The sequence below is a fragment of the Gigantopelta aegis genome, chromosome 10, assembly GCF_016097555.1.
Source record: "Gigantopelta aegis isolate Gae_Host chromosome 10, Gae_host_genome, whole genome shotgun sequence".
NCBI classification, from domain to species: Eukaryota; Metazoa; Mollusca; class Gastropoda; order Neomphalida; family Peltospiridae; genus Gigantopelta; species Gigantopelta aegis.
In genome coordinates this window covers 41,235,664-41,259,647 of record NC_054708.1, presented here as the reverse complement: position 1 = coordinate 41,259,647, position 23,984 = coordinate 41,235,664, and the positions used below count along the sequence as shown (strand labels likewise).

The 23,984-nt window shown below is 35.4% G+C and overlaps 1 protein-coding gene across 1 annotated transcript in view; it reads right to left on the bottom strand.

Annotated features, from left to right (window-relative positions):
- Window positions 1-1,190: 1,190 nt before the first annotated feature.
- The window catches only part of LOC121383112 (cytochrome c oxidase assembly protein COX15 homolog), a 25,518-nt gene continuing 2,724 nt past the window's right edge, over window positions 1,191-23,984 (bottom strand). Inside the window, exons 2-10 of the mRNA XM_041512901.1 lie at window positions 19,073-19,165; window positions 18,143-18,300; window positions 10,958-11,080; window positions 8,757-8,949; window positions 8,363-8,521; window positions 4,631-4,712; window positions 4,181-4,335; window positions 3,812-3,925; window positions 1,191-1,696 (exon numbers count right to left, since the gene is read on the bottom strand). Of these exons, the coding sequence (XP_041368835.1) occupies window positions 1,562-1,696; window positions 3,812-3,925; window positions 4,181-4,335; window positions 4,631-4,712; window positions 8,363-8,521; window positions 8,757-8,949; window positions 10,958-11,080; window positions 18,143-18,300; window positions 19,073-19,165 (1,212 nt within the window). The 3' untranslated portion in view covers window positions 1,191-1,561. The remainder of the gene's footprint in view (window positions 1,697-3,811; window positions 3,926-4,180; window positions 4,336-4,630; window positions 4,713-8,362; window positions 8,522-8,756; window positions 8,950-10,957; window positions 11,081-18,142; window positions 18,301-19,072; window positions 19,166-23,984) is intronic.

The window sequence follows — 23,984 nt, the reverse complement described above, 5'->3', positions numbered from 1 at the left end:
AATTATAACTAAATGTACATACCAGTGGTTTATACATAGATCGAAGTTAACAATTTGTTGCCTACTTGGGTGAAACGTTTTAAAAAGTAACTTTTGCAACAAATAAACATGTCTGAAAGGTTATTTTGCTGCATATATATTTCAACTATACAATATTACAAGGGGCAATAAAACAGGTTTTTTCTACACATAATGCTAAGACCACTCCTGGATCCCCCTCTAAACATACGTAACATTTCTGTTACACCCCCATGCCCGCCGTAATGTAATTTTACCATTAGTCGTTTTTTCTTTTCTTTGGTAATAAGTACAAGATTAACATGTGCACACACACACACATATACACACTTACACACACACATATATCAGTAACCGAACAATCTGATCACGACTTTCCATCATGTTCCTCTCCTTCCACATGTTTTGCACCAGAACAACAATGCACCTGATCAGGATCTTGTGACATTCGACTGATAGGTTATCCTGGACAGCCTGTTATATGTACCTGTTTTTCATGAAGTTTGTCATGTACAAATTTATAAGTCAATATCTGATCACAGAACATAATGTGTCATTATACATATATATAAATACCAGTCAATAATGTACATGGGTGTATACATCTTTTTATTGTCGACACATTTTACCGATAGCAGTAATTTTTAATTAGCAGCAAAAAGGTGCAATCGGTGATGACAATGTATATAGGTTGTAGTTAAGTTCGATCCTGTTCATGTCAACTGCAAGCCCATACGCAGGGGGTGGGTTGGGTGCGAGGGGTGCGTACGCACCCCCCATAGTCTGCCGAGGTCCGTCCATGGATGTGTAAAAATAAATAAAAATAGTCAAATTTACTTCCCATAATGCAGGAAAATGCATCTCCTGCATTCTAGATTTTAAAAAATTTCGAGGGGGGGGGGGGGGGGGGGCACATGCTCCCGGACCCCCCTAGCATCTCTGTTGATTACGCACCCCCCATATAAATTTCTGCGTACGGACCTGAACTGTATAAGCAGATTTATTCCATTTTGGGATAACCATCATGCATGTAACCTTACACAGTATATGAAGCTAGCAATTTATGTAATTATCTCAATTTGGTGAATTCTGTACTTCACTCTTGAACACTCTTCTAAGTGACATGAAATACGAGGTAAGTCATTTCAGTAATTAAATACTAAGCACAGCAAAACATTCAGATCCTTTAATACAGTGTAAGAAAAAGTACACGATTTAGTTACACACATTTATGAAACACATTTTGCTTTGCATTTCCGACAACAAATCTTCCGAGCCTGGATCCAAAGTTCATTTTCAACCGCACTCAAATCAAGACTTCAGAGCTTGATTGATAAAGAAAGAAAAAAACAGTTTGTTATGGATCACTTCAGCTCATTTTCAGTCTATGGTTATTTAATGTTTAACATAATTATGGTTATACTGACACCTGGTCTATATAGTGAGAGATGAAGCGGAGTCCAAATGTTTAATAAGCACAAAAGCTGATACAAATCTTGAAGATTGTAGTGACATTGACAGAACTACATGTTTTGCTGAAGAGTTAGATTTTGGGCAGTCGTTTCAGTTCATGTGCCAGCCATGTGCCAAATCCGACCAGCACGAGAGAGCCTGCCTGGTGTGTTGCAGCCAGGTGTGTGGGGACGTACATCAGTAGAGTCGAAATACCCAGTGCTGCCTGAAAACAGCAACAAAAAACAATAATTAAATTTCTGCTACGTTAATTACAATTTAACGTTATCTCATTGGTCTAGCATTAGCAATGCAAGTTTGTTAATTTCTTGATGAACGTAAGTATCGAACGTTATATCCGATGACGTCACTTTATATTGGTAGTTTGTCTTACTGATAGTTATTATTGAAGAACCAAAAAAATAATTCAAAATAAAAGATAAACCTTTAGTGTTATTATTAGTAAATATGTTTGAAATTTAATTAGAAGTATTGTTTGTTATTTCTTTTACATTCATCTGGGTATGAACAAAATGAAATCATCAGCAAACGTCTGTGAAAACTGCTTCGCCAATTCATAGTTTGTGGATGATTTTTTTTTTCATACCCCGATGAACGTAAAAGAAATAAGAGACTATCCTTAATTGAAAAAGGCAAGTTTAATATATGCAATTATCTAACTTCTCTACACAAAACTTAAAGAATTCAGAGAAATTAAATGAAGCAAGTTTCATACACAACTTCTCTACACAAAACTTAAAGAATTCAGAGAAATTAAATGAAGCAAGTTTCATACACAACTATCTAACTTCTCTACACAACACTTAGAGAATTCGGAGAAATTAAATGAGGCAAGTTTCATACACAACTATCTAACTTCTCTAGATAATTTAGAGTATGCATAAACCATTTATGAGTTACAACATACATGTATATATTACAGGTAACCTATTTTATTTTACATGAGCTGTTATAACCATGTAAATATCAAGTCCTAAATTTAATGTGTGAATGAAAATGGGTTACACAATATTAGACATGCATGTCTTGAGCACCAGGCAAACAAAATTATCATTCTCAAATGTCTTATGGTTTCAAAAGCTATTAAAATACAACATATCAATTACATTACAATTTAGTAAAAGCTAACTCAGTTACCTATTTGTAACATAAAACATTAATGATGTCAGTTGACTGATAAACAGATAAACCTGTGATAAATAAGGGTGGGTGATGTAGAGTTTTTGAGAACTGGCTAACATGGTACTCGAGATTTTCTGTTACTCTGATCAGAAAGTGTTTGTCAAAAAAACTATTATTATTGTAAAATTTAAAGCCTGTCTGTGCCTTATTAAAATTTTAACATACATAATATATATGACTGGAATGATATTATAGTAATCATAATGTTTGGTGCAACATTATTAAAATACTTCGGTTATATGGCAAACCTTTTATCTCTAAAATGCTAAATTCTTTTGAAAAGGTAAACTGTCAGTTTCTATACTCCCCTCCCGCACCCAATCTAGGTACGACCCTAGCTGTGTAACCGGTGTAATGTGAGATGAGGTTGATACAACAAACTTGATGACTCATATGCATCACCATTCAGGTCACTGACCCAAACCCACTCTGTAAACATGTAACCCTAACTTGGTGCTTAATTTCACATTTTCACTACTAGAGCTGTTTTTGATAATTGAAATGAGACATTACTTTATTGTTTAGATTATCAATTTCCTTACATCGGAAGAGTTTCTAATCACTCTAGTGTTTCTAATACAACAAAATGCATTTTTTGTTTTTGTTTTAAAAACACGTACCTCTGAGAAGTAACAGTTATGGAGACGAGCTCTAATCTAATATTTTAAGGGTATTTCTCTGTTTCAATGTCACAGACTCTTGTTTTATTTTATTTTGTTTTCACTTTATCCAAATGTGTTATAGATTTGTACATTATCCAAATGTGTTATAGATTTGTACATTATCCAAATGTGTTATAGATTTGTACATTATCCAAATGTGTTATAGATTTGTACATTATCCAAATTTGGTATCCATTTTCATTTGTTAAAACTGGTCAACAACTTTTAAACTAAATACTTTGTTTGGGCCACTCTCATGTAAAAATATCTATAAAACTGGTACCACTATTTAGTAAGGGATTAATTGTTTGTTAATGATGTCATTTAAACTCCTTTAATATTGGCTGTGATCACTTTTATATGTCGTCACAGGTGCAATATCTGTTGTGGCACTCACATGTTGTGACGTTTCGAATAAAAATGCTGTAGTGTTTAAAAGCTAGGGTCAGTCACTTTAAATGTTAGTCTGCACAAACCTGCAGTACACTCATCCACAAACAACAGGAAGCGGCCAACTTGACCCTCTGTGGAACTGGAGATTTGCGGCACACCCACCAGAAGAAACCAATAAATATTATTGTTGCCTCAGCCTGAAAGACAAAAGATATACTGTTCTATCAGATAAATGAAAAACATACAATTTAATAAATAGAATTATGTTATGTCCATAAATAATTTTAATATATCCACAGTGAATCAAATATCTGACTGCTTGTTAACAATGGTAAGAGTCTAAAATATTATTTTAGTCTATCAGTGAATATCCCCTCTTGAAGGAAAACCCCATAGACAAATCATGTTTTTAGTTGGATACAAATAACAGCATACTGAAAACAGATACTTACAAGATGTCTGTGAATAAACTGAACTGTAGTTGGATTTTCAAAGATATTTTTCCACTTTGGGGTGTTAGCCCACAGGTCATCTGGGAACCACTTGTCAGCCATCTTGGGCCAAGAATTATATGTCAGACCTGCATCTAGTCCCGCCACAAAGGCACCTTATAAAATAAAAAACTCAAAACAATTTGTGGTTAATTTATCGACTTAGGGACTCTGGTAATGAATTAAATCTGACATAGAAAGATCATTGTGTAGTATATTTTCATGCCTATCACTAGTATAATCATGTATTGCTGAGCATATAAGAGTTTAAATCATTAGTGCTCATCAAAAACTACAAACATGGCATGTAATATAGCTCAAGTGTATAGTGTAACCCTAAGATTTGGACTAAAATGTGTTTTCAATAGCAGGTGTGTTTAATGTAAGGCTAAATCCAAATGGTCATCTCACCGGAAATGGCAGTGACCACAGCCATGGTCATGACGCCATGAGCCATCCCTCGCAGTTTGCTGATTTGCTTGGTTGATGCGAGCTGTGAAATAAACCATTATGATTTTTTAAACTGAGGCAAAATAACAATGATCATATTTAAATTGAAACTATGTATACGCAACTTTCATTCCAATCAGCCATTACTCGGCATTCAAATGATGTAAGAATACCTGTATGTGACGCTGTGTCTTTTTGAATGGAAATGACTTGAAGGACATCATTTTGGATATCCTCACATAAAAATAAACTAGTGCTTAACGTTTTTTGTTTTCGGAACAGTTTTCAGTGTAAAGTTGCTATTGAAAGATATTAGTTTGATGACTATGAATGCACACATCAATTATGGAGTGTTAAATATCAATAAATGTAGTGCCGTGACCTTGATTAATTTACACCTAATTTGCAACGTTATTAAATTCTGAAAGTATGTGATCTGAAAAATATCACAAATTTTGATTACACTGGATATGCTAGTTATTATATGACATAATGAAGTATGATGCTGTGAAATTTTGAATGAATGCTTAGACTGATCTTAATTTTTGCTGCTTTTTGTTCTCTTTGGGGTTTTTCAGTTTTTACCATGTTCTGTATTTGTTAAAAATGTACTTAAGTTATTTGGCAATGTGTATTTCAGTGAATTAGGATTATTTCAGTTTAAAAAAACACTTTGTATTAAGCTTGAGATTATATGGTAGAGAGATTATTACCCTCGTGTGTTTCGGTATTGTCAATATAATATATTAGGAATAAAAATAATTATTAAAATTATGTCTAATATATGATACTGATGATATTGAAACACACTGTGGTGATGACCTCTGTATATTTAACACTGTACGATATCAAACTAATAAAAGGTTCATACATTGTCATCACACCAATTCTGTAACTCTTCATGACTTTTAAAGACATTTTCCATGACCTTTTTATTAGATTCTTCTGTGATCATAAACAGTGTCACAGGCCTCCCAGCCACTTGTATATATTAAAATATAGGAAATATAGGAATTTGCATACCAAAATATAGGAGTTTTATAGGAATTTTGAGGTCAAATATAGGAGTTTTATAGGAAAATTTGGACCGATTATCAGGATTATAGGCATTTTACACAGATTTTAGACTTTAAAAAATATATAGCTCAAAACGTGTTGTAAACACATCATGTTTTGGGGGTTTTTAAGTTGTTGGATTAATGGACTGCAGTGTTCTCGCTGGGTGAAAATTAAAGGAGGGCGGCCGGTCGGCACCACACCCTTAAAAAACCCCAACAATAAACGAAAAGCAAAAAAAATAAAAATAAAAAAAAATAAAAAAAGGTGGGGGGGGGGGGGGGGGGTGGGGGTGGTGGTGGTGGAGTAGTAGTTTGGTTATCATATTGTTGTATGTTGGTAGACTTTTGAGAAAAGGCATACTCATTTTGCCTACAAAAAAGTGCAAAGGGGTTTATAAAAAAAAACTTGTTTAATTGAACCGAAGATGATATCGGTCTGACATTCACAGGCAGTTCCGGTTTTGCTGGACTGATCAAAGTTTTAATACTATTATTTTTAATAAAGATTTCAAGATAAACGAAAAACAATAAAGATGTTTGTAAAGTGATCTCCTAATGTCAGATACATTTTTGTTATTTCCATCTTCATCGAATGAATCGATCGCTGTGATAAAATATTATCGCCAGTTTTGTTTTTGTAAAGGTGGTGTATATATTATTTGGCACTCAAGATAAATGATTTTAATGATAAACACTACCACTTCCGTTGTTTTTATAAGCGTTCATATCCCCTCAAAATGAAAACTTTACAATATTTTATAAAGAACTGCTGAATAAACAGAATAACGGAAAGTAAAAATCATCAGTTTCAACCAATTATATCTGCAAATGAGGACAAAATATCAAACGATAGTTAGTGGAAACAAGACAGAATGACCGTTTTGATCACGTGACAAATTTGGCACCAAATAAGAGGGGGTTTTTCAATCGGAGATTGCCGAATCCGTAAAAAATAAAATGTTTTCATTGCTTACATAAAATATAATGTTTATTGTGTCTGTAATGGATACAGATATTGGACAAAATAGAGACTGTTAAAAATACTGTTAAATTACGTTACGTAACTGTCGTAAATGTTTCGTCAATTGCTTTTTCGTACACAACGCGGCTTGTTTCCTTTGATGTCCAGTGTGTAGACTGATCGTTGTTTTTTGTGTGGGAAAAAAGTGCATTTGGAAATAGCGGAGATAGGTGCTGAAACATAAAGAGGGGCGCTAAAAAATAAAGGAGGGCAGGGAACTGGACTGGATACGCCATAATTATTTAGTAGACCAACTTCTTGACATCATTCAATGCTATGGTATTTAATTAGCTTATATTATTCTGGGACAAAATCAAATTTTAACATGTACTTTTAACGCACACTAACAATGAAATGTTCCATTACTACATGGATTATTTCAAAAGTCAGTTAACTGGCATGTAGGCCTAAAGATAAAATTCATATAAAAACATATTAATTTATTAAACTGTAAACCCATATCATCTGAAATAATGTTTTTTGGGGGTAAAACATTCAGTGTAAATAAAAATAATATATATTTATAATACTGCATAGGATAAATCCAACGTAATCTGAACGACAATGCAGAGTCGATTGAGTATTTGGCAAAATAGCGGATGATTCCATGAATCTTTATCTAGTGCCTCATCTTTAGGAGGAAAGCCACTCCCAAGGAGATCCTTTACTGGAGAGTTCTCCATATTGAACCACCTCTCACAGGCGCACAAAGAAGACTGACCGTGGCTGTTTTAGCATTTGTTTTTGTATCCCTGTATACAAAATTATATTTAATCTGTATCATTTAATGGTAACTTTTAAACTAACTTTTATTTATACTGGACTATTTTTTTTTTTTTTTTAAACTGTGATTTGGGTTGGTATGGGTTTAAAACTTAATAATATGTTTCTAATATGAATTTTAACTTTATTCATTATGAAGTTACATGCCAGTTCATCGTTTTCCTTTTCGACGCAAATGGACTATATACATGGTTATTATTATTATTATTATACATGGTTATTTTTTAACAGAGAACATTCTAGTTTTGATTTTGGTTGCGCAGTTAAATTGGAGGGCTAGATGAATTTGAGAAGGGCCAGTAAGATTTTTCTTCAACTGGCCCCGCTGGCGACCATGGTTTTCATGTTAATTGTCAACCCTGAACAAATATGTAGGCCTACCAAGGCTTGCCAGCAGTCCATGCCTGTATCCAGGATAATATGAAAGTTGGTGCACATTCAAAGCATCTTCTGAATTTCTGACAGGCTGGCTGCCTTTTACTGCGAATATAACTCAGTAACATATTTTATTCATCGGCATTTTGGCAAAGCAATTGAGTGAAATATAGGAAATGAATCTCAATATAGGAGTTTTATAGGATCCTATTAAAAATATAGGAAATATAGGAGGTCTGGGAGGCCTGGTGTCATAATCTAATAATATTGGAATGTTTTACTGTGGGTTATCCCTCTAATAGAAGAAAATTAATCAGTTTTCCATAAAGTCCTACTCATTACCCAACTACAATTCCATGACGTTTTAGGGCTGAAGAGTGACATTTGCTAACTGCATGACGTTCAACGATTCCATGACCCATATGAACCCTGTAATAGTATCTGCAGCAAGCATACCAATCCAGGCTTGGACAAATGTCCCAATGCTCCAAAGAGGAAAAGACTGTAGAGGAAAATTGCCGTGCCAAGGTGAACAGAAAGTCGATACTGGCTCACTCTGGGAATATCAATGTCATCTTTAAGCCCACTCTTCACCATATACCAGCCCATAAATCCCTATAATAAAATACAAATACAGGTATATTAATATATTTTCAAAGTTTGGATAATGTGTTACAGATAATGACATAATAAATATGATATTTTGAACTGTAATTTGTCCTTTTATGCACTGATAATTATTTGTTATACATTTAGAATTTAGAATTACATGACAAACAAGTCAAAACAGGTGCATACATATCTTAGAATCACCAAGTAAGCAAGTATTCCGTCTTTAGAACACACTAACCTGAAATCCAATCAAAGCACCATATATAACAATGCGTTTTTTCATCTGCTGGGCAATCCAACCTTTTTTCCAAAAGAAAATAGCCGGTAGAGCAAAAACAAGGCCAGTTGTGCGTCCCCAAAGTCTGTGGAACCATTCCATGTAGAATATAAACTTGAAATCAGAAAGGGTCACTTCTCTCCGACTGGAAAAACTGAAATCAAAATTTAATGAACTAGAGTTTAGGTATGTTTGTTATGGGTGTAGAAATACTAAAAATCTTCACTTGTTCAATGACAAGTAGATGGTCTAAATCTGTTTGTCTTGACCTAAAAGTGGCATGAGAATATTAAAAGATGCCTTGCTACTATAATGAACAAAAAAATGTACTGGTTTCCTCTCTAGGTAGTATTAAATCAAATAACTTCCGGCTGGATCAAAGTTCGATGTGCACCCAACTTTTGATAGAGAAGTGAACACCACAAGTCCTGTGATTGGTGATAAATGTGAGTGTGTTGGCTGAAAAACAAATTAATTCTTAAAGACACTGATATTGGAAAGTAAAAGTCTACTTAGTTACTAAGTAAGTGCTTGTGGTAGTACCGTACTATCCAGCTGAGTATTGGTATCATAATTTGATAACTGTTCACTCGAGTAGCATCTGATGATATAAAATAAGGGTCACATAAAGAGTGACAGCAAATAGTCTTTTCTGTTTTTGTTTACGCATTTGTCAGTCGACAACGAATGCAAAAACAATTACTTGTTCAGCAGTACCACATACCAAGTTTGACAAGCATACTAATTCTACATCTGTGTGAGTTTTGATTGGCTAATTTAGTATAATCTGATATATATTTTTTTTAAATATAATTATTTTAGTTCTGGATATATGACATAAAACAAAGCTATTAAATATCAAAGAGTTTAATAAATTATTTTCTTCCATATACATCCCAGATATCGCTTATTTAGTCACATTTAGTTTATAATTAAGAAAAAGTGCTCAGTAAATATGTTGTCTCTAACAATAAAGAACACATGGCTGCTAGGATGTTCGGGCCAAACCAATTCATTGAGCTCAAATGTACACAGGTGAGAGATCAGCTTACTCAGTGTTTCTGCCAGAAATAAATTTTTGGGTACTGCACTATGGAATTGAATGCAACCACAGTCAACAGTGGGTATGAAAGGCTTCCCCCAGTAAGAAAATGGGTTACGTTTAGGGTTAGGGTTAAGAAAATCATACATTAATGATAAGAATAATTAATTTTGTCAAGAGGTTAACTTTTTTTTTTTTAATCTGCAAAAAAATCGGGGTATGGCGCCATACCCATTTTACCCTCTGGCAGAAACCCTGTTACTGTATGTGTTTTGATTGGCCAGTTTAGTATCATGTGATATTTTTCATAAAGTAAATGAAATTGAGGATAATAAATGAGTTACCAGTTATTACCAAATGTATTAATTAATTTTCACTTGTCATGAGTTTCACTGAATGACAAATGAAAATTATTTTATGTGGGACAAAAATTGAATAACTGGTACCAAATTTGTTATTCTATTTATTACCTCAGCTATTTTTAGTTCTCAAAAGGCCTTTTATTTTATAGATCCATACAGGTATAGAAATGATGTAAACCACTTTACATAGTGTTCTGAGTATTTCTATAACTTTTTATTTTATTTATGTTCACAGATGACATTTTTTTAAAGCTGTTTAATTCTGTTTTTAGAAATCTGTAATAAAGTGTATTAATATTTTATTAAAAATTTAACAATAAAACTTGAGAGGCATAAATGCAAACTCTTTAAACTTTGTGAGATCATTGTGTAACTTTGTGAGATCATTGTGTAACTTTGTGAGATCATTGTGTAACTTTGTCAAATAATGAAGATGTTATATTTAGTACCAACAAAGTCACTGGTTTGTAAGCATCAAATTGTCCAATAATATGGTACATTACACCAAAGCATGATAATTATAATTATTATTTCCCCAATTATGAGTTCCCTCTGAGGTATTAATTGTTTATAAAGAATTGAAAACAAACCAAACACTACACCAGTGTGATAAATTATTACTTTCATCTCAACCACCTTTGATGTAATCACATTCTGTTTATAATTGCAAAAACTTTTATGAAATGCTCAATAAACAATGTAATGCTGTCTTTTGTAAAAAAAATTGAATACATCATCAATATGTATTTTCATCTTACTATTGATATTCTGGAAACTTTTTGTAGTTTTCAAACTCTTCTTCCCATTCTTGTTCATTCCGAGGTGGTCTCATGTCTTTTATCAGACGCCAGTCAACCATTGACAGTCCCGATTCTGTGAGTCTGATGATGAAAAAAAAAAAACACATAAAACCCAGGGCCTAATAGTAAAACACCATTGCCCGACACCCTGGGCAAGTCAAATACAATGGTCGGGCAAATGATCTCTGCCTGTGGGCAAGTGAACTATTAAAAATGAAATTCTTAATAAAACAGCATTACTTGTCTGTAAAATATTAATTTCACATTCAGTCAAAAATCAGTCTATGAAATAAATAAGCATATGTCCCAAAAGCCAATAAGTTAATTTAGCAGGAGAAATAAACGGAAGTGGGAATTGGACCATTGTAACATATATATCACCAAATGTTCAGCTAGCAATATCGCTAATGACAGGAAGAAAACAATGTCATCCAGTACTTGCTTATTTTAAAACAACATGGTTTAATGGTATGTGCTAAAATTATCATGTATAAAAAAAAAAGATCTGTAGATTGTTATTCAAAATGTGTTTAACCAAAGTAATAAAAACTGGCAAAAAATTAAAAGTTTTTCACACATGTTAATCTCAAAACATATATTATGTTCGTTTAGGGCTGATTACAACTGTAACGACGTAAATGGAACGATTGTAACAAAAAAATAAGTGTAGTCAGCACCAAGAAGCTGAAATCGATAGCAACTACATGGTTGAATACAACAAGCATTCTGAGAGTAATGCTAAAGCAATACATGTCCCCTACCAAATTTTTCGTATCTCCTAAATTCAAGGGCCATACCATTGTGAAAAGTGGGTAAATCACAATGAAAGTTAAACTTGATCAGTAACAGTACAAGATAAAGTTATATACAAAATTTCATCTCAATATTTTCAGGCATTGCAAAACAAAAGTCCGGGAAAACAAATTTTCATATCTCCAAAGATCAAGGGTCACAACTCCATAACAAATTGGATAAATTGCCAGGAAAATCAAATCTGATCTGTAACAGTACATTATAAAGCTATTAAGACCACTCTGCTAGTAAGACCACTGTTTTTTAAAGAGCGAAATATTTCTTTGTTATTTTATAGGTAAAACTACCCCGGTATTAAGACCACCATTTCAACCCCGTTAAAGCGACCATATTATGATAGCAAATTTTCTGCCTTTTTTTTATACAAGTGTTGAAAAGTCACGCATCTAATGGTTTCTTTGTCCTTGCTGATTGTTAACAAACGATAGGTATAGTACAATCAAAGAGTAATCATGTAAGTTTAATCTATGAAGCATAAAAAGAATACCAGTACTCTTACTATAAGTTTTAGTTTGCGGAAAATAGTCACCTAGTTAACATTAATGAGTGATGTAACATGCTCATTGTTTGTCTTCATACTGTGCAGTCAGCAGTGGCATAGTCACCTAGTTAACATTAATGAGTGATGTAACGTGCTCATTGTTTGTCTTCATACTGTGCAGTCAGCAGTGGCATAGTCACCTAGTTAACATTAATGAGCGATGTAATGTGCTCATTGTTTGTCTTCATACTGTGCAGTCAGCAGTGGCATAGTCACCTAGTTAACATTAATGAGTGATGTAACGTGCTCATTGTTTGTGTTCATACTGTGCAGTCAGCAGTGGCATAGTCAACTAGTTAACATTAATGAGTGATGTAACGTGCTCATTGTTTGTGTTCATACTGTGCAGTCAGCAGTGGCATAGTCACCTAGTTAACATTAATGAGCGATGTAACGTGCTCATTGTTTGTGTTCATACTGTGCAGTCAGCAGTGGCATAGTCACCTAGTTAACATTAATGAGCGATGTAACGTGCTCATTGTTTGTGTTCATACTGTGCAGTCAGCAGTGGCATAGTCACCTAGTTAACATTAATGAGCGATGTAACGTGCTCATTGTTTGTGTTCATACTGTGCAGTCAGCAGTGGCATAGTCACCTAGTTAACATTAATGAGTGATGTAACGTGCTCATTGTTTGTGTTCATACTGTGCAGTCAGCAGTGGCATAGGCAGGATTTTGTATTGGTGGGAACCACCTGTGTAGTGGGATATGACACAGGAACCTTTTTAATGTTATTAATAAGCGAAAAGGTAAACATTTCCCGGGATTTGGGGGGGGGGGGGGGGGGGGGGGGCACTGGCAGTCAGTCAAGTGACCCACAAGTCTGCACAAATTCCAATTACAGTGACATGCTAATTAAACATGTTTATAGACAAACACACTTCGTATACAAATTATGTAACTTATTAAGAAGAGCATCACTGCAATTACTTTTATTGCCCAGCCCAAATGTTGATCACTCTGAAGTTGCCTTGACACGTGTATGGTTGAAGATACACATTCACTGTCATCCCAACAAGACAGGGCGAACCTAATTGTTAATTGGAATATCGCTCCAACACGGTGACCGACTAATTCAAAAGGTAACAAAACAAGAGTTATTTAGAAAGGTGACACTGACAAAGTGAATTTTGTGTATTTTGAGTGTCAAAGTGCTGAAAACCAAACACAAATGTTGTAGTCGTACTATCACTATTTCGATATAATTTTATACGCAACATCGTTATTAGACATGTAAAATTCAACAACAGACAATAGACGCGTTTTTCAAATAATTCGCTTAATATTCAGCATTTATAAATTCATACTGAAATTAGTTCTTAATTCTATTTTAGTGCTCATTGTAAATAATTAAAATACATGATATTTGCAATATATTTCTTATGTTATAATTGTATATAATTTGGAATCAATTTAAAATGAGAGTAATTCACTAATAAGACCACCCTGATAATAAGACAATATTTATTAAGTCCCATGGTAAGTCTTAATAGCGGGGTTTCACTTTGTTAAATTGCTATAATGTATTATTATTATAATAATTACATATGACATATTACACCAGTATTATTAATTTATTCACTTAAACAAGAAAATCTTTTGGATGGGTAAGTGGAAAAATATTTTGGGCAAGTAAGAATGCAAATCACACCTGCCCTAGTGAGTTTTAAAATAATTTTTCGATACCTGAAACCAATTCTAAAGTAATATCAAATTTAATGTTTTATTTATCAAACGTTCAGAAACTTGTTGACCACAAACAAATTTTGTGTTCATCTGTTCACAGTAACATGTTTACTATAATCTGACCAAATTATTTTTCTAGTTGGTTGACAAGGACGGGAAAATGAAAAAAGGAACACAGAAAGAGAAGAAATTGTGTCTGACAAACTATAAGACCAGTAAGGATTTTTATTAGTTGGTCAGTTATACAAAATTCTTTTCAAAAGGTTATTCAGTTTCAGTTCATGAAGAAACAAACCATACCAGGCTAAAGAGCTATAAATACTTTCTGTTAAGTATTCATTACATAATAACGATTATTTACAGTGCTGAAGGCAAAATTGAGAGTGAGCTATTATACACTTCATTATTAATTACAAATAAGAAGCTTTCTGATAAGATCAATTAGTTTCCGAAAGAATTAATTTACAGCGCAGAAGCAAATTAAGGACAACTCATACTGTATACGATCAATAACAATAAGATCAATATCTTTCACTCTATCTACATATATCTGTGCATTTATTGTTATAACCTTCTTAATGACTAACACAGAGTCACAACTACAACAGGAATTTTACAATCTGGCTCAGTTGATATTTATCAAAAGTATTTTAAGCACATCCTGCATTAAAAATAAATTATTTAACTTTTAATGATGCATGAAATTCAATTAAATGAATAACATAATGTAGTTGAAACAACCCATTTTGAATTTAATATTTTATTGCGATTATTCAGATTGATACAGAACACTATTGATTTCTAAATACTGAGTTTCTTGTTGCAGTATCACCATAAAATCTATTACATTAAATTTTAAATTTTGAAGATAGAAGTCAGACCACAATATATTTATTTTTGCCAAATGTCGCCAAGTTATTAGCAATACTGAGAAGCAACTTTCTGTTTGTTTTACTTTGGTGCCAGACTGTAAATCAATGCATGTCACACCATTTGAAGTGACCAGTAAAGCATTGTTTAGTTCTTGGCAAGATTCATTTCAGCAATACCAGAAAATACAAATGATTACAGTTTTCATTTTAACACAGCACACAGTATACATCAGTTACTTAAGATTATAATGAAAATATTCAATTGTTTTCATTAAGATTTTATTACCAGAAGTAGAAGTACATGACAGTTTTATATGATAAACTAAATATTACAATTTCAACCAAGTATATAATTCGCAACATTTCCGAATGAACGTGGAACATATATGACAAATCATCACAAAATAAATTCACCTATTTGTTCACACTTCTCCCCTTTCTCCTGGGAAGGGAGTAGTTCTCTCTCTTATTTTTACAATTCTAGATTAGGGTCTGCTGAAGTAAACATTTAAGTCATTTACTGTTAATAAATGTTAGTTATGAAAGATTAATTAATATTGCATAAATTTGTATTGTAGAGCTTTATACATGTATGTAAGAACTGTGTAATATTGTTTGTACAGATGTATAGGTACATGAATGTTGCACTTTTTTCATTCTTTACATAAATTACATGTTCACATATTACAGTGTTTGAGATTTAAAATTTTGGGCAGTATCCCAGTTGGATACTAACATTTCAAAATCTGGTATCCCACCTGAGAATTTAGTATCCCACTTAAACGAAATTCACAAATAACATCGTAACGAACTTGGACAACACTCTTCTCCTTCCCAGTCTATATCTATGCTGCAATCGAAATCGTGGAATTCGCAATCAAACGGAATCAGCCAAAATATTTGCTGCATCTATTTTTTAGTAATACTGACATAAAGTAATATTTAGCAGTAATCTATAAGTGTTTCTGACATTACTAATGATAAACCTACCTGTATCAATTTTCTGCAAATGTGGAACCAATATCTTAAATAAACTTTGAAGGGAGGAAATATCCAACAAAAACAATAGTGACTTAGCAGTTCCCAGTCTATTGCTATACCGCTATTGCTCCAGTGTAGCATTAGAATGGGTACGAGTTTGGGGAGATATTGTTATGGCATATCATTAGACTGGGTACAAGCTTGAAAATACTGTTACTTAATTTCACCAGTAAATGATGACTTTCATTGTTTCAATGAAAAATTAAAACACAGGATTAAAAAAACCAAGAACATTATATGGTATCCCAATGGGATACTGGGTTCTTGAAGTCTGGTATCCATAATTAAATTCTGGTATCCGAGGGATATCAGGATACCGTTAACCTCGAACACTGCATATATTATACATATATTTAGTTAAGTACAATACAAATGGTTGCCTTTGTAAAGTAAAATTACTGCATACGATTTTAACAATTTTATCCATAATAGTGTTTTTGTGTGTGTGTGTGTGTGTGTGTGTGTGTGTGTGTGTGTATATATATATATATATATATATATATATATATATATACTCTTCAAAAGAAGAAACGCAAAACCACATTGTCGTAACATTTGGAGAATTGATTTAATTATTGAATGGTGAGTCCGATAATTACCAAATGTTGCAGGATTGTTCACAATTCACTCTAGTCCATTGTGAGTAAGTGATAGGACACACCACCAAGGTCAAGGTCATCTGGAGTCAATACCGGGTGTGGCCTCCGCGTGTGTTGACAACTGCCTGGCACCGCCTGCCCATTGAAGCAACCAGAGTACGGATGATGTCCCGGGGGATGGTGGCCCACTCGGCCTGCAAGGCTGCTGCCAGCTCGGGCAGGGTCTGGGGCTGTGGTTGTCGCTGTCGGAGGCGTCGGTCCAACTCGTCCCATAGATGCTCAATTGGGTTCAAATCCGGTGATATCGATGGCCAAGGAAGGACATTAATGTTGTTGTTCTGTAGGAAAGCCGTTGTGAGACGTGCTGTGTGAGGCCTGGCGTTGTCATGTTGGAACACCACGACGCCTATACACGCGACATCTTCCATCATGACGTCGGAGCAGAAATCGGGACTCGTCACTGAACCACACCTGTCTCCATCGCAGTTGAGGCCATTGTCGATGAATCTGGCACCACTGCAGTCGGAGTCGACGGTGTTGTGGTGTTAAGATAACACCTCGAACTGGACGTTTGGCACGAATTCCTACCTCACGTAGGCGGTTCCGTACGGTCTGGTCGGATATCCTGCGCAAACCTGGTATTGCTGCGGCTGTGGAGGTGGCAGTAGTCAATCGTTCCCGAAGGTGGCGCACCCGGATGTAGCGGTCCTGCCCGGGGGTAGTGACCCGTGGTCGACCGGATCTAGGGAGGTCACGTGTTGATCCATGTTGCTGGTAACGGTCCCACAGTCTGGAGATGGTGCTTGGGGACACATGGAATGCCCTGGCAACGGCCGTTCTGGATTCGCCTGCGTCTAGTCGGCCGATGGCATTGTTTCTCTGCGGTTCACTGAGACGTGGCATGTCCTGGATTGTCAACTGTCGGCCAGATACAGAGGCCAGGCAAGCGAACACCCTGCACTTTTATACTGTCGGTGTTCATGTTGCACGTGCAGACAACGCACGTGCAGTTGTGACATGGTTTGCACGTGGCTGCGTTTTTGCGAATATTCACATTTTGGAACTTTATTGTACAGTAGCTGTGTTTTATCGAATGTAACCGTGGGAATGTGTTTGGGACATGCAATGACCTTATATTCACAAAGCATGAACCGGTAGGAAACATAAAATCGGAGTTATAACCCATTTGTACCCTTTTGCTTTTCTTTTTTTGAAGAGTATATATATATATATATATATATATATATATATATATATATATATATATATATATATATATATATATATATATATATATATATATACCTGCATGCACATTAACTGCTAATTACTTCAGGTCAATTGATACACATTATTGTCAACTAAATTACATGACCTTTTTCAGGATTTTGTGATGTGAAATAACAATCGTCTTTACCTTAAATGGAAGGGAAAATAATTATCAACTAAATCCATGATTTTTTACAACCACCCAACTAAAAATTCCATTACTTTCCAGAGCTGGAAAATGGCATTTCAAATCACATGGCTACATTAAACATCCCTGAGGTCGTGAAAATATATTTAATGTAAGCGTAATCATTATTATACCTGGTGACTCCTCCCAGGACAACTGCACCAAAGCACATGACAGCGCACCCCATGAGCCACCACCCGACAATCTTCTGAGCCTGTGGACTGATGTCCGAAAACTGGGCCTGAGTTGTTGTCCTCTGAATCAGATTTACCAAATTAAATCTGGCAAATATCTACAATTAAACAAAGAAATTCCCATCACATACCAGTACTGTGTAAACAAGCTCATATTTATGAACATATAATTTCAGCATTTCAGAAGAAAAAAAACCATATCACTTCAAAATACACAGAACAAGAATTAGTTTCTGTCAATACCAAACATTGTTGGATCTGTTGAAAGTAAATCATGGCAGAGGGAGTTACGTTAAAGCTTAATTGGAAAATAGGTACAGTAGATTATTTTAAATTAGGCCTTTAAAAAATGTCTATTTCCAGGAATGCGCCAATATTCAGTAGGGTATGTCGATTTAAAAAAATAATAATTAAGTTTTAATACTATCATAGTACATGTACATTAAGCAATATGGATGCAGTGAAAATTATTTGTATGTACTCTTTCTTTTCACCTATATACTTATATATTAATAAAAATATAAATAATAATAATACATTGATAATTTTTTTTAGGGTCGGTAGCTTTTTCTAAGTGGGGATGGTTTCCTGGAAACACAACATTTATTTTAGGCAGACATTAGAAAAAGGAACTGTTTTCTTTAGAATGTTTGGGTTCACAAAATGAATGTATAAATGTACAAACATGTACACTGTAAATACATTGTATACATGTACATAATTAACATTTTAATATTAGGCCATCTACATGTATACTATTAAAAAAAAACATAAAATACAAAAAGGTTAAACTATGTGACTATCCACCATACTTCAGATGTTTACAAGTAAACTAAACTAAAAAAAAAAAAAATGATAAAAACAACTCACTGGTTTTGATGGCTTTATCTGTTTCGTCAAGGTCTGGCTCATTTGTCTTGTGCCTTGAACAGGAAGAATTCTGAGACATCTTGGACACTGAAGCTGCAAATTAAGAATAATGTGTACTTCATTCACAAATCAAACTGAATTTTTTCTGAATCATTCACAAAGTCCAGTGTCAGGGGTTCAAATAAAAGGTTTTAATACCCAGTTGCTCAAAGGGCCAGTAGACCATAAAGCTTACCAGTCCACTAAAAATGTTTACTGCATTCCAAAAATATTAAGGTACACTAGTACTGCTCAGACAGTTATATTTTAAACTTTTACAAATGTATTAATAATGACATAGTATGCAGAGATATTATTATACAAGCTTGTGTGTCGTACTGATTTTCCGAAACAAGTGTCCGGATTTTTGTAATACACAAATCCTGACACAAGTTTCGTAACATCAGTACATCTCGCATGCAAGTGTAGTAATTGTTTTATTATCCAAATGGTGCAAAAATGGAAAATAATTCACCAGTCCGCTGGACCAGAACCAACTAAAATTTACTAGCCCACCAGAATTTCTACTATTCTATAGAATAATATATACCATGTATATGTTCTTAGCAAACTACAAAGACCGTACTATGATAGACAGTGCTTTTGATTCATAGTAGATGATAAACTGCTTTCCTAAAATTATGTAGGAGAGCAACTGCTCTCAGAGTCAAATTCACAGTAATCTCAACTAAAAAAGTAAAATTAAGTAGTCATCCCAAACAAAAATTACAGGCTTTCTAAACTAGGTTGTAACTAGCTTGCGACAAGGTGCCGAGTTATTAGCAGTAGATAGTAAGTCGAAGTTGCCATAATATTTTGGACTGTATTTGAAACTTTGTTCAAATGGTGCTCTCATGGCTCTGACCACGTTTTGTTATTTTTCAGTCAATTCAAAATCCAAGATGGTTTTCCTGACCGAGACATTTTTTACTTCTTCTCAAGGTCCAGGTTTCAATCAAACTCAGTCCCAATGATCCTCTCATGGCACTTATTAAGTGTTGTTATTTTGGAAGTTGGTTGATTCAAAATCCAAGATGGCCACCCTGGCCTCTGATTGACTGAGACCATTTTTAGTTCTTAAAGGAATGTTTAATTAATTAAGCAAGGCTTTTGGACTGGTATGCATATTTAATGAAATATAATGCACATTGTTGCTTAATATTAAAAAGTATATTATTACATTTAATTAATAAAACAGTTAAATGTGACAGCTATTATATATAACGGGTGCAGCCATTTTGTTCCATTCCAGTGAGCTGGTGGTTACGTAATACTTAACACGTAACATCAGGAATATATGAGTCTTAGAACTAGAGAAACAAATCTGTTTTTTGCAGGATAATAAAATAGTCATGCATTGCAATGTTCTGTAATAATATACATCCCAGTAAGCCAGCAATAAGTATACTGAACCGCAAAAGAAACGCGACACATGTGTGGCTGAGAAAATATGTTTCAATTTATTAATATCAAAGATAAATTTTGAAAAATCTGATAGTCAATTTATTGGATGCACTTTGACCACAGTCTCTGGGTCGTTTGCCTGTGTTCAGGTAGTGGGGGGATCCAGCACATCGAGATTATAGGGTGTGACATGTTCAATACCGTGTATGTCCTCCCTGGGTGTTCAAAACGGCCATACACCGTCGGTACATGGAGTGCACGAGGCGGTTCACAAAAGCCATTGGCACCTGTGCCCACACCCTCAGGAAAGCTGTCTCCAGTTGCACACGAGTTGTCGGCCGTGGGACCACCTGGTTAAGCCGTCTCTGGATTTCATCCCACAGGTGTTCAATCGGGTTCAAATCAGGGCTGAGAGCCGGCCACGGCATGGTTCTGATGTTGTGCTGACGCAGGAAGTCCATGGTGATCCTGGCCGTGTAGGGGCGAGCATTATCCTGCTGGAACACGTGGTTATGGTGATGCGTGAAGAAGGGCACTATGTGAGGTGTTAGAATCTGGTCAACGTAGTGCTGCGCTGTGATGCCATTCCCTCTGCCTGCACCAACATTTTGGAACAAATGGGGCCCAATTCTCTGATTCAGGCCTATAGCACCCCAAACCATGATGCTTTGGCCACCCCACGGGTCTCTCTCCAGGACACATGCGTCTCTGTAGCGTTCAGCCCTCCTACGCCACACCCTCACTCTGCCATCCGAGTTGGAAACGCAGTACCGGCTCTCGTGAGAGAAGACTATCAACCTCCATTGTTGATGCCGCCAATGTTGGTGCTGTGTAGCCCACTGTAATCGTGTCTGACGGTGGCGGGCGGTGAGGACAGGTCCTCGAGCGGGACGTCGGCAAAACAGGTTGTTGGCGGCCAGTTGACGTCGTACCGTGTCGTCACTGATGGGTCGCTGTCCAGTGCCAATGGTCGCGCGAGCTGTCATGATGGCCGTTCTGAAGCGATCATGGAGGTGTTGCCGGTTGATGTAGCGGTCCTGCCTGGGCGTGGTCACCCGGGGGCGCCCGCTGCGGTGACTGTCTGCAGTGCTGTTGGTGTTGATGTACCGCTGCTGTAGACGATGGATGGTGCTGACATGGACATTGTAAGCGTTAGCAACAACCAGGGCACGCTGCCCGGCTTGCAATCGGCCGATAGCTTGTTCTCTCTGCGCTGCTGACAATCGGGTCATACCTGATGCGTGCAAATTACGAATGCCAGGAATGTGGTTCAAGTTGGTTTTTATACCCATAACCTCCACGAGATGCACGTGCATTTCGGTTTTCATGACAATTGTTTGCGACTGCCACCCACGGCCTTCGAGACAGGTGCGTTTTGGCGTGTCGTTTCATGGAAAGTTGAAAGGGTACCTGCAATTTGGGTCTCAGTCATAAACCAGCATGTCTTGTAATATTGACAGTTACATCCCCGAAATAAATTGTTATAATTTACCATATAGAAATGACATTTAAAAATCTCGTGTTTCTTTTGCGGTTCAGTATATATATTATTTTTCAATACAAAATAAACCACATTGTCAAAGTGGCTACAAAACAAGTCGAAATAGTTATACCATAGTTTGTCCATGCATTAACCTACATATTAAAATGTTTTCTTATTTAACTGGTCTACTAGATCTGTTAGTTGCCTCTACCTATGATTCCTGATTGGCAGGTGTGTATGTGTTGGTAACCAGACGGGCCAATTAATTGACGCTGTCTAAACACAAAAATACATACCGGTATTGTGTAATATTACCTGTCGCACTTAAAATGGGAATGGATATGGTTTATTACTGTAAATAGTTCTGTAAAACTATTGATTAAGTAGACTTTCCCCATCTAAAAATCACAGAACTGACCAATTATGTTGTCCCAAAGAAAAGAAAATTATCACTTGGGTATCGTGGGTTGCTGTTTTTGCTCCAACATAACATACCAATAGACCTAATAGTGTACATTTTTCCTTTGGAATATTTAACAGAGAAAAATACTATAACCCCATTCCATCCTATTAATGCAACTTGAAATATATTTAGTTAAATAGTTTATTATATTATCAGGTCATTTATGTTGTTTTACAAGTCAGGTTGATCAAAGAGAAAAAGAAAGAAATGTTTTATTTAACGACGCACTCAACACATTTTATTTATGGTTATATGATGTCAGACATATAGTTACGGATCACACAGATATTGAGAGAGGAAACCCACTGTCGCCACTTCATGGGCTACTCTTTTCGATTTGCAGCAAGCCTAGGCTTGTCGTAAATTACTGCTTTTGTTTACACTGTGCATACAGGAGTTGGTCAGGAGCTGACGTCACTTAGCCCCAAGCTAGAGTAGCCGACGCCTCGGAAAAAAAAAAATGGCTGCCCCCCAGTTAGAAGGAATAATAAAAAAAATTGTTATTAACACTAAGTTATGGGGTTTTCATTTGATAAAGTGTCCGTATGTGTTGGTGGCCCGGGTATGCATCTTTTCAACACATAAGGCTTATGTTTTTGTTTACTCTCCCTTTAAGTTCCACCAGCCAGGTTTCATTCAAACTCTGTCCAAATGATCCTCTCATGACACTTAACAAGAGTTGTTATTTTGGGGATTGATTAAAAAATCCTAGATGGCCACTCTGGCCTTTGATTGACAGTTGTCAAGCGATTTCAACCAAATTTATTCTAAATTATTCTCTCATGGCCCTGACCAAGTATTGTTATTTTTCAGGCTAATTATTCAAAATTCAAGATGGCAGCCTGGCTGCTGACTGAGAATTTTTTTTAAAATATTTTAAGTTCCACCAGCCAGGCTCAACCAAACTTTGATAATATGTATTTTTTGCTTTCCAGACGGTTCGTCCCCTAGACGGTTCGTCCCCTGGACGTTTCGTCCACAGACGATTCGTCCACCGTACAATTCGTCCACCCACCTCGGACAATTCGTCCACTCGATTACAACATTTAGACAAATAAATCTAAAACGATATTTCTTAGCCATTGAAATTGTCAGTTATTTTCGTTTTGTGGTAAACTACTATAGTATATGAAACAAACTAAATTTTAGTGGCACTATCAACTGTCTGTCTGTGTCCATTATAGTACTTTGTTGATATGTTGTTATTCAAATTGCTCTTCAATAAAACCTATATTTCTGACATACTATTTAGAAAACAAAGCTAGTAACTAAACTAAAATGTCGTCATTTATGTCAAAAAGCCATAACGTGATGTCATTCGAAGTAACCAACCAATAAACAATGATATTATTTCCATTCCGCTACCAAGTTCCAGCCAAGTTCTAAATGAACTATAAAAATTATAGTGGACGAATTGTCCAAGAACAATTTTTAGTTGTGGACGAATCGTCTGAGTTCAACAGTGGACGAATTTTTAGTGGACGAATCGTCTGTGGACGAAACGTCCAGAGGACGAATCATCT